This window comes from Podarcis tiliguerta (genome assembly GCF_965153285.1).
Source record: "Podarcis tiliguerta genome assembly, chromosome: 12".
NCBI lineage: Eukaryota > Metazoa > Chordata > Lepidosauria > Squamata > Lacertidae > Podarcis > Podarcis tiliguerta.
Window position 1 is genome coordinate 23,122,753 of NC_139545.1, and position 11,229 is coordinate 23,133,981.

General features: G+C 44.0%; 1 protein-coding gene across 8 annotated transcripts in view; it reads left to right on the plus strand.

Annotated features, from left to right (window-relative positions):
• CPVL (carboxypeptidase vitellogenic like) overlaps positions 1-9,950 on the plus strand; it is a 60,184-nt gene extending 50,234 nt beyond the window's left edge. For all 8 annotated transcript variants that reach the window (XM_083405053.1, XM_083405055.1, XM_083405052.1 and 5 more), the window contains exon 13: positions 9,727-9,950. In XM_083405053.1, the coding sequence (XP_083261179.1) occupies positions 9,727-9,828 (102 nt within the window). In that variant the 3' untranslated portion in view covers positions 9,829-9,950. The remainder of the gene's footprint in view (positions 1-9,726) is intronic.
• Positions 9,951-11,229: the final 1,279 nt, after the last annotated feature.

Genomic DNA, 11,229 nt, shown 5'->3' on the forward strand with positions numbered 1-11,229 from the left:
GGCCTTGTGAGTCAGAATGTGGCTAATATTTACTTTACCGTTGCTTTACTGGGGTGGTGTGTGTATGGATCAACCAGAATGAAATTTTACAATTAACAGGCTGCTTTAAAAACAAAACAAAACAAAAACTACAGTGATTTAAGAACACGGCTAGCTTGACTTCATTTCAGTATTAGTAGGAGGACTTAAATTTCACTTGTTTTCAGGGGAGCTTAAAATTATGTGGCTGAGTACTTTTCAGAAACTGGGTCCTTTGGAGGATTTTGGGAAGGTTACTGAATTGAAATAAGTAACTGCAAATAAACATATTTCTAATTGAAGGAAGAAGCTGCTGAATAGATTTGGGATAACTTCTGCCAAGGCCAGCTAGTTCCCAGGAAGAAAAATCTTGGCTTCACTGAAGTCTTTGTTAGTTCCTTTGTCAGTTTCTTGCTTCATTCTTTGAGGATGAGTGAAGTTCCTGATGCCACGTAGAAATTATTCACACTTAACTTTTGCCCTGCACTTTCTTAAGCAGAGGTCTGCACTTAAAAGCTCAGTGTCCAAGCATTCTTTTTTGCTCTGGAACTTTCCCCCTGGAAGCCTGGTCTTTAGTGCTAAATTGGAGCAGAGGTCAATTCGGGTTCTCAATGGATTGCTGTTTGCTCCAATTGAGCTTTAAAGAGTGGATTTTTATAGGGAAAACTCTGAGGCAAAAAAGGGAATTCGGACATGGAGCGCAGACCGTGCCTGGAAAAAGCAGAGGAAAGGTAAATGTGGATAATCCCATAGCGTGGTGACTGTTTTCTAGAAGCTTCTATGGGTGTCATGGTTTGTTTAACTGTTTTACATGGACTTTCTCTAAGCATGCAGAGTGCCTATAGGATAGTGTTCTTGGGCTAGCGTGGTCATATTTTCAATAAGTTCCCCAGCTATCAAATACCTAGCATCAGCTAATGGTTGAAAGGAGTGGGTCTATAGGTCAGTGGTAGAATATTGATTTGCAGTGTTGAGGTCCAGAGTTAGGTCTTGATGAGCAAAATTCAAAGTGTTGGTGCTGACCATTAAAGCCCAAAAGGGCTTCGGCTCTAAATACCTGAAGAAGCTTCTCCACCCTCATTGTTCAGCCCGGACACTGAGGTCTACCTCTGAGGCCTTCTGGTGGTTCCCTCACTGCGAGAAGTGAGGTTACAGGGAAACAGGCAGAGGGCCTTCTCAGTGGTGGCGCCCGCCCTGTGGAACGCCCTCCTGTCAAAAGTCAAGGAAATAAACAACTATCTGACTTTTAGAAGATGCCTGAAGGTAGCCCTATACAGGGAAGTTTTTTATATTTGATGCTTTACTGTGTAGATGTTTTAATTTGCTGGAAGCTGCCCAGCGTGGCTGGGGCAACCCAGTCAGATGGGTGTCATATAAACAATTTATAATTAAAATTATATAGAAAGGCCACCAAAGTGGGCATCTTGGAAGGAGCTGACTGTGTACATAGGCAGCTGGCTTATATAAAATCAGATCATTGATCCAAATAGCACAGTATTGTCAGCACTGACTGTCTAGGTTGCAGGCAGAAAGAAGTCTTCCACAGTTGTACCCGTAGACCCCAAGGATTAAACCTGGAACATTTGGCATGTGAAGAATGTGTTCCACCACAGACCTATGGTCCATCCCTGAAGGTTAAACCATTGGTCTGACCCATTTATGGGGTAGTTCTTCATGCTCAATGTCTGTCGCCTTGCTGGTTTCCTTAATGGGCGCCCACCCCTTCTGAAGTCTACATTCATGATCTCAACACACCTATGAGTTATTATTTACCCCCTTGTGTTGCAGCTCTTAAGATCGTACTCATCTGCTATGCCACAGCTGCAGCCTTGCTGAAGCGCTGTCTGATACTTGGAACAGTGCTGTTGCAAAGATTTCAGCTCCTGTTCGTCCAAGCGCACTTGTTTGGCTTGGTTTCAAAGAAGTTTTTAATATTGCCAAACTATCAAGAGGCAAAGATCTTCAGGAAAAACGAGCCACAGGCATCCTGCAATCTGATCAGCATTCATTGAGACTAGAAACTCACCCAACAAACTGGACAGACAGAGGCAGCCTTATTTTAGGGGATATTCTCTCACTGTTGCTCACCAGTGATCCTGCTCATCCTTTCTCCTTGGCAGTCACAAGTTTCTGCTTCTAGCATGTTCCCTGCTCCATAGTTCCCTATTCTTCTGGTGTTCTTTGAGGCTCATATCATTCCTCTCTTTTGCACACCCAGCCCCCTTTTGAGCTCAGACCCTCTTGAACTGCTGTCGCCTTGCCTACAGACATAAATGAGCTAAGTCAGGCTTCCTCAACCTCTGCCCTCCAGATGTTTTAAGACTACAATTCCTATCATCCCTACCACTGGTCCTGCTAGCTAGGGATCATGGGAGTTGTAGGCCAAAAACATCTGGAGGGCCAAGGCTGAGGAAGCCTGAGCTAAGTTATCTGCTTTTGAGGGAATGAATGAAATTTGTTGGGGTTAAGATGCTGGAATTTTCTGGCCCAGCAAGGAAATAGCAGCTCCACATTAGTATTCCACACGGATCTTCAGAATGACACTGCAGAATATTCCCACAAAGCCACAGCATTGCTTAAGCCAGTCATGGGCCGGCGATGCTGGCTTGCCAATGATTTTAAGTAAAGCAAAGTTTTGGATTTCTTTCCTGGATTCTCCCTGCCGTTTGCCTGTTCAGTCCCTATGGCTGCGCACATCTGTTTTGCACTATTCTGCTTGCTGATTTAATTGTACATGGCTGCACATGCATAGATATCTGAGAGGAAACCACAAAGAGCCACTTGTCCAAAGACAGTGAAGCCAAAGAAGTGATGCTTGAACAGATTTCTCCTAGAACAGAGTTTTATTTATTCCATTGCTTGATAGCCATAGCACTTAATCTTTTAATGCTGATGTTGAATCTCTCTCTCTCTCTCTCTATATATATATATATATTGCTGTGGCTGATTTTAAAATTCCTTATGATGTCAAAAACGGTTATGCTCCCATGTGTGCGGATGATTTTTGTTCTAAATCCAGTGCACAGTGACAGTGGTGAAACAGAAGCACAGACTTTTTTAAAAATCAGAACGTCCTTTTTGCTTTAGTGCTAAGGTATAATTAATCCCTAATAGATAACAGGTTTTAAAATAAAGTTCCCAGGAAATGAGTCATGTTAGATGTGCTTTCTCACATGTGTGTAGGTAGATTTTAAAATATGGTTTCTGCATTCTAAAATATGGACTACCCTGAATTGGGAATTATCCTCTCCAGGGCTGTATAGGACTGCATAGTCCCCTCCATCAGTGGAGAAGCAAGCTGTCAGCTAAGAGGTACAGGCCCCATGGTACAGGCCCCAGCTTCACGTAGCTACACTAGTGGTGTAGTGGTTAAGAACGGTAGTCTCGTAATCTGGTGAACCAGGTTCACGTCTCCGCTCCTCCACATGCAGCTGCTGGGTGACCTTGGGCCAGTCAGACTTCTCTGAAGTCTCTCAGCCCCACTCACCTCACAGAGTGTTTGTTGTGGGGGAGGAAGGGAAAGGAGAATGTTAGCCGCTTTGAGACTCCTTAGGATAGTGATAAAGCAGGTTATCAAATCCAAACTCCTCCTCTTCTTCTTCTTCTTCTTTTTCTTCTTCTTCTTCTTCTTCTTCTTCTTCTTCTTCTTCTTCCTCTTCTTCTTCTTGTCAATCCCCAAAATTGAGTCTTGCAGGAGCAGGGCACTGGCTCCACTAGATCCAAATCCCCATGGATTCTCTGAAGGGCCCAGTCTTTGTGGACCTTTTAGCTATGCCATCCTGGAGCTGGTGTATCAAAAAAGTAGGCAAAGTAGCCTTCCACACAACATTCTCCCCTCAGCATTCCTCCCCTGGCTTTGGGATGTGGAAGCCATGCTAAAGAGGATGGGGCCCGAACCAACGGGTTCAAATTATGAGAAAGACAGGTTGGACTAAACAAGTAGAGTGCAAACTGTTTGACAACAGACTGGACTCTCCTTTGTTAGAAGTTTTAAGCAGAGGCCGGATAGCCACTGTCTGGGATGCTGTAGTAGTGGATTGCCTTCATTAGCATGGAGTTGGGACTAGAATCAGGGTTTCCTAAACTTGAGTCTCCAGCTGTTTTTGGACTACAACTCCCACCATTCCCAGCTAGCAGGACCAGTGGTCCAGGATGATGGGAATTGTAGTCCAAAACAGCTGGAGACCCAAGTTTGGGAAACCCTGGACTAGATGAACTTAGAGGCCCCTTCCAACTCCTTATGTTTCAGTGATTTGGCTCCAGGACCAGGCAATGTTCTTTCTTTCTTTCTTTCTGTCTGTCTCTCTCTCTTTCACACATGTATCCCCACGCACTGCTGTGAGTGTCCATTAAACATTCTAGGAGTTGATCTCCCTTCTGATCCCTTGAAGATGCACGATCAGGCGCCACACTGACATCCCACAGCCGCTGCCCTCCTCTGCTTTCAAATACAGAGGTCAAAGAGGAAGTTTGGGTCACAGTAAATGTAAGCAAAGACCCTGTATTCGGCTGTTACTTTTTTGTCGTGCATGAATGCCGTTTGGACTGGCGCCCTGTGAACTCTGCTGGCTGATCCCACCCCCACCCTGCCTCCATTACCGTATGTTCCTTTTGAAGCTGCGTGGAGAAAGAGAAATGCAGTTGTTTACTGCTTTCACTGAAACTGTGTGTGTGTGTGTGTTTGTATGTGACTTCAGTTTTTTGCAATTAGGACCGAAGCCTGGAACAGCACTGCCGGCCTCCGTGGAGCATTTAGCAATGTCTAGTCATGGCAGTGATTGGATTAAAGAAAGAGGAGGTCTGTCTGGAACAATGTAAATTATAGCCAGCTCTTACGATTCAAAGGGATCCCAAAGCCAAAGTAAAATTAGGGTGGTGGTTGTGGTTTTAAGCCAGTTAACATTGGCTCATAGAGTGTGTCCCAAATAAATTACCACATCTGGTTCCTGCAAGGGGAAAGACCGGCAGTGGAGTGAGCGTGAAACCTGAACTCTTTCTCACCCTAACTAAAGTGTAGCGGCTGGGTCCATGCTTCATTCCTGTAGTTTGACGTCTCTACTTCTGGACTTGCAAATTAATTGTGCAGTGTTAATTTTTTTTTTTTTTTTAATGTTGTTAGCCGCCCTGAGCCCGGCTTTGGCTGGGGAGGGCGGGGTATAAATAAAATTTATTATTATTATTATTATTAATTGAGAAGGGGGGAAAAATGGGTGTGGGTGTGTTATTGTTCACGACACAATCCCTCCTCCTTTTTGGTTTTTAAAATATTCACCTTGTTTCTAAGTTTTGCATGTATGCTGTTGCTGCAACTGCAGCCCAGTTTCAGCCCCCTTCCCTTTCTACTCCTATCCTGCCACTAATGGAGGTGGAGACGTTCTCGCTGCTTCTAGTAATATTGTGTTGTGTCCTAGTAAAATAAGCTTTGCCAACAAAGGTCCGTATAGTTAAAGCCATGGTTTTCCCAGTAGTGATGTCTGGAAGTGAGAGCTGGACCATCAAGAAGGCTGATCGCCGAAGAATTGATGCTTTTGAATTCTGGTGCTGGAGGAGACTCTTGAGAGTCCCATGGACTGCAAGAAGATCAAACGTATCCATTCTTAAGGAAATCAGCCCTGAGTGCTCACTGGAAGGACAGATCCTGAAGCTGAGGCTCCAATACTTTGGCCACCTCATGAGAAGAGAAGACTCCCTGGAAAAGACCCTGATGTTGGGAAAGATGGAGGGCACAAGGAGAAGGGGACGACAGAGGACGAGATGGTTGGACAGTGTTCTCGAAGCTACAAACATGAGTCTGACCAAACTGCGGGAGACAGTGGAAGACAGAAGTGCCTGGCGTGCTCTGGTCCAGAGGGTCACGAAGAGTCGGACACGGCTAAACGACTAAACAACAACAACAACAAAATAAGCTGGGAAGGTAGCTCAGTAGTGGAGCATTTGCTCTGCATGTAGAAGGTCCCTGGTGTATCCAGTTCTAAAGAATCAGGTGGTGACTAGGGCAATATGGCCTGAGGCTGTATAAAGCAACTCCCTGAGGGCGGTGTGCTATTTCGAAGCACGTTGCAAGAAATAGGTCCACCACTCGGGCTGGGCAATATATCGATACATTGCCCAAAACTGGTTTGAAGTCCACATCATGATATCGATTTCATAATTTTTGACCTGGCAATATATTGCAAATCATGATGTGTGTGTGTGCTATGCAAAAATCACAATGTGGGAAAAACAGCAAAGCTAGCCAATGCTTCTCTTGATTCCTGCAGCTCCTCTTAACTCGGTCAGCTCAGCTCTCCCCTGCTTCCTGCGGGGGAAGCACGTCACAAGAGCAGGCGCCAGCAAAAATCTCAATACGGGAAAAAGCATGAAGCCAGCCAATGTCTCTACATAGCTTGATCCGCATGTCAGACACTGTGATATATCAGTACATCGTGATGTTTAGCTGGTGATATATCACGATGTTGAAAACCAGGTGATGGGACGCGGGTGGCGCTGTGGTCTAAACCACTGAGCCTCTTGGGCTTGCTGATTGGAAGGTCGGTGGTTTGAATCCCCTCGACGGGGTGAGCTCCCGTTGCTCTGTCCCTGCCAACCTAGCAGTTCGAAAGCATGCCTATGCAAGTAGATAACTAGGTACCTCTGCGATGGGAAGGTAAATGGCATTTCCGTTCACTCTGGCACTCGTCATGCACCGGTTGCGGTTTAGTCATGCTGGCCACATGTCCTGGAAAACTGTCTGTAGACAAACCCCATAGTCACCTTTGACTGGACTTAACCATCCAGGGGTCCTTTACCTTTACCTGAAAACCAGGTGTTCAGAACATGTTATGAAGGCTGTACTTTTTTTTTTTTTTTTTGTATTAAAAACGTAGAAACTTGCCTTATCCTGAGTCAGACAGTTGGTTTCAGGCAGGGAATCTTTCCCAACTCTACCAAGAGAAGACAAGGATTGGGGCTGGGACATTCTGATGCAAGTAGGACTACCCCATTGCAGATTTAGGAAGCTGTGTTTGCTGTAACAGCCTTCTGTCTCCGTTTACTCAGCATCTTGGTAATTGTACTTCTTCTGACATTGTTAGTTTCGATCTGAAGTACAAATCAGTGCTCCCAATTCAAACGGCTAAACTTTTGGAAAGGAAGAGGTTAATCATTGACAGTAGGCTTTTAACAAAAAGATCTGTAGTAATGCTAATGAGGAAATAGCCCAGTGACCTCTGGCAACCTGATGGACTCTCCTGTTCAGATATGGAAGAGACTTCTGCTGCCAACTTGGTTTGAAAATATTGTAAAATCCAAATGCCAAATTGTCCTTCAGCAGGCTCTGTGCTTCTGCAGGAATCACTGTGCCAGACAACTGCTAAGACAAGTCTGATTCTCGTTCACCTTCAAGGCTTTGGCTGTTGGCGCCAGAAGTAAAGATCCTCTGGAATAATTTGAAGACACTGACTGATGTTGTTTGCTTTTTAGCGGTGAAGGAATATTTGAATTCCGGTGACAGTGGTACCTCGGGTTACATACGCTTCAGGTTACCTACACTTCAGATTACAGACTCCGCTAATCCAGAAATAGTGCTTCAGGTTAAGAACTTTGCTTCAGGATGAGAACAGAAATTGTGCTGTGGCAGCGCGGCAGCAGCGGGAGGCCCCATTAGCTAAAGTGGTGCTTCAGGTTAAGAACAGTTTCAGGTTAAGTATGGACCTCCGGAACGAATTAAGTACTTAACCTGAGGTACCACTGTATGTCTGCATGCTAAGGAGAAAACCTGTGAAAATGGGAATATGGACTCAGCAATGCAACACGGTTCTAAACATATTTGAAAGAGCATTATCATTTGATTAGAGCTAGCATATTATCTTATTCCACAGGACTGCTTCTGCCCAAAACGAGAGGTCGTCTGTTTGATTTGTACTAAGATTAGAGACTATGCTCCTGAGCCACATTACAGTCATTGCTCAATGAGTCCGTGGCTGAGCTGGATTTGCATTAGTATTTTTGGTCTCGATCCAACATGCCATACCATTGGGTGATTTTGGTCCAGTCGTAACAGATCGCTGAGCTGTGTATGAGCTTGTGTGATTTGATGGTCGTAGCGATGACTTAGTATGCGGAAACCCCAGTTTCAAATCTTTCTGAGGCCTGCTGTGCCTTTCATATGTACACATCAGATCCTTTTTAAATGTACAGTATATCTAAAACTGTAAATGAAAGCACACATTCTGCAGGGGAGGAATCTGTTGTCTCATTTCACCATTTGCGATTCAGTTTATTTAGCTGCTATCGCTCCCTTTGCTCTCAGAATGCGGCAGACTTTTCACTGTATATTTTGTGCCAGAGCACAAGCGCATAAGACCAAGTACAATAAACAAATATACCCAATTAAGCATGGAGGGCATGTATACATGCAACGTTGGACATGCCGTTTATGTATTCAAAGCATTTGTATATCTTCATAAATATTTATCCCGAGGAAGTTTACATTGCAAATTTCAATGCAATGAGCCACTCATTGACTCTGTTCCGACCACAGTATTTTAGTGAAACAGTATTCTCTTTGTCTTATTGCATTTTTTTTTACTCTGATTCTGAGTTGGAAGGGGACCATAAGGGTCACGCACTCCAGCCCCTCGCAATGTAGGAATCTCTTTGCCCAACATGGAGCTTGAATTTAAATTTCACATAAATTTAAGAAGCAAATGACATTTAATAAGAAGAACATAAGAAGAGGTAGGACACAACCATTGTGGCTACAAGTCTTGTCCTCCATGAATTTGTTCAGTCCCCTTCCAAAGCCATCCAAGTTGGTGGCGGCTATCACTGCCTCTTGTAGGATTGAGTTCCATCATGTGCTGTGCAAAGAAGCACTTTCTTTTGTCTGTTACGGATTTCCCAACATTCAGCTTCATTGTGTGTCCATGAGTTCTAGTGTTATGAAAGAGGCAGGAAATCTTGATCCACTTTCTTCATGCCCAGTGCCGGATTTACGTATAAGCTAAACAAGCTATAGCTTAGGGCCCCACTCTCTTGGGGGCCCCCAAAAAAAGTTTTAAGGGAAAAAACCCCGGATGTAAATTTCCAAAATATAAGATAAAAAACAAATAAAATAAAACCTACATACTGCAACAGTGTTTTGTGTTGTGTAGGCTCCTATGATGTAAGGAATGGGCCCCGCCTGCTAGCCTGCTCCCTAAAATATCACTGGTTTGCTCATTTCTATATATAGGGTGCCTACATTCTGCATGGACTGGTTATTTTGTTATGTGCAAATGGCTTTAGATACCTATTAGGTCCAAAAATTACCATATAGGATTCAACACAAAAAACAGTGACAATTTGTTGTTAACAAAGAACAGCTGGACATATAAAGGGCCCCATTACCTTCAGTAGCTTAGGGCCTCATCAAACCTAAATCTGACTCTGTTCATGCCATGCATAATTTTATAAACTTCTATCCTGTTGCCTCTTACTTACGTGGTCTCTTAAAGTCTCAATTGCTGCAACTAATTCCTCACAGAGCAGTCGCTCCCTCCCCTTGTTAATTTTGGTCGCCCTTTTCTGAACCTTTTCACAACTCTGCAATTTCATTCTGTGGGGATTAATGTGAGCTACAAAGCCCCTAATCTAATTTTTATTGACTGTGTTGGAACCAAACGTATGTCCTCGAAGCAGCGTTTTCTCTTATTTAAACTATATATATTTCTTTTTATAATTCTACAGGCCATTGTTCGAGGCGGAGGACACATCCTGCCCTATGACCAGCCAGAAAGATGTTTGGACATGATCGACAGATTTATATCAGGGAGGGGATTCAAAGCCTAATGGGTACTGAAATCTCAGCTTCAGTGCTGCAGCTCTTCTGAATTCTCCACGAGAGATTTTAGGGGCCGATAGGAAAACTTGTACTGTGTATAAATAAACTGTTTTCATCTGCTCAGTTACAATCTTGAGTCTGTTGTCCTTGTCACTGGCTCCGCTTTCCCTGCTGTGGTGCAATTTTGAACCTGGTATTACAGAGGAAACTTTTTTTTTGACATGGTTCCAGAATCCCTCATAGGCTGAACTTATTCACATGGAAAAAGGCTTACACGTTACACTGTTGAGACTATTGTTACATGAAATAGACAACGGCCATTTTTCATATGTGTGTGTGGGTGGGGGGGTGTTCAGTTCCTGGCCCCCATACGCATCAGCCTGTTCTGCCCCTTTTTTGCCCTCTTCCGAGTCCCAAAGGACTTACCGTATTTTTTGTTCTATAAGACGCACCAGACCACAAAACGCACCTCGTTTTGGGAGGAGGAAAACAAGAAAAAAAATATTCTGAATCTCAGAAGCCAGAACAGCAAGAGGGATCGCTGCGCAGTGAAAGCAGCAATCCCTCTTGCTGTTCTGGCTTCTGGGGACAGCTGCACAGCCTGCATTCGCTCCATAGGACACACAGACATTTCCCTTTACCTTTCAGGAGGGAAAAAGTGAGTCTTATAGAGCAAAAAATACGGTATTCATTGGCGGTCATGCGTCAATTGGATGTGCACACATTGGCCACTGGCTGTACAAAGCAGCTTTGAACAAACTCTTTCAGGATCCTATACGTAGCCAGTCATGCCAGCTGAGGCTTTGTGGGGTTTTTGAGTCTTTGAGTCTCAAGAGGGAACCACATAATTACAGTGGTACCTTGGTTCTCAAACTTAATCCGTTCCGGAAGTCTGTTCCAAAACCAAAGCGTTCCAAAACCAAGGTGCTCTTTCCCATAGAAAATAATGCAAAATGGATTAATCCGTTCCAGACTTTTAAAAACACCCCCTAAAACAGCAATTTAACATGAATTTTACTATCTAACGAGACGATTGATCCATAAAATGAAAGAAATAAAACAATGTACTGCAGCCACGGAATCAATCAATCAGTAGCTGAACTGGGTTCCACACAGTCACAAAAACAAAAAAAGAGAGCCACAAAACCACAGACCTCAGTGTAACACTCAAAATGGAAGTGTGGCACTCAAAATGGAGCATGTTTGGCTTCCAAAAAGAGTTCGCAAACCGGAACATTTACTTCCAGGTTTGCAGTGTTTGGGTTCCAAGTTGTTTGAGTACCAAGGCATTTGAAAACCAAGGTACCACTGCACTGTGGAACGGGGCTGAACTGCTGATGTTCTCCTGGCATGAGGTACATGGCTGGGCCTCTGCTCAACTGTCCATGTGTTAGAAGGGATATCTGAAG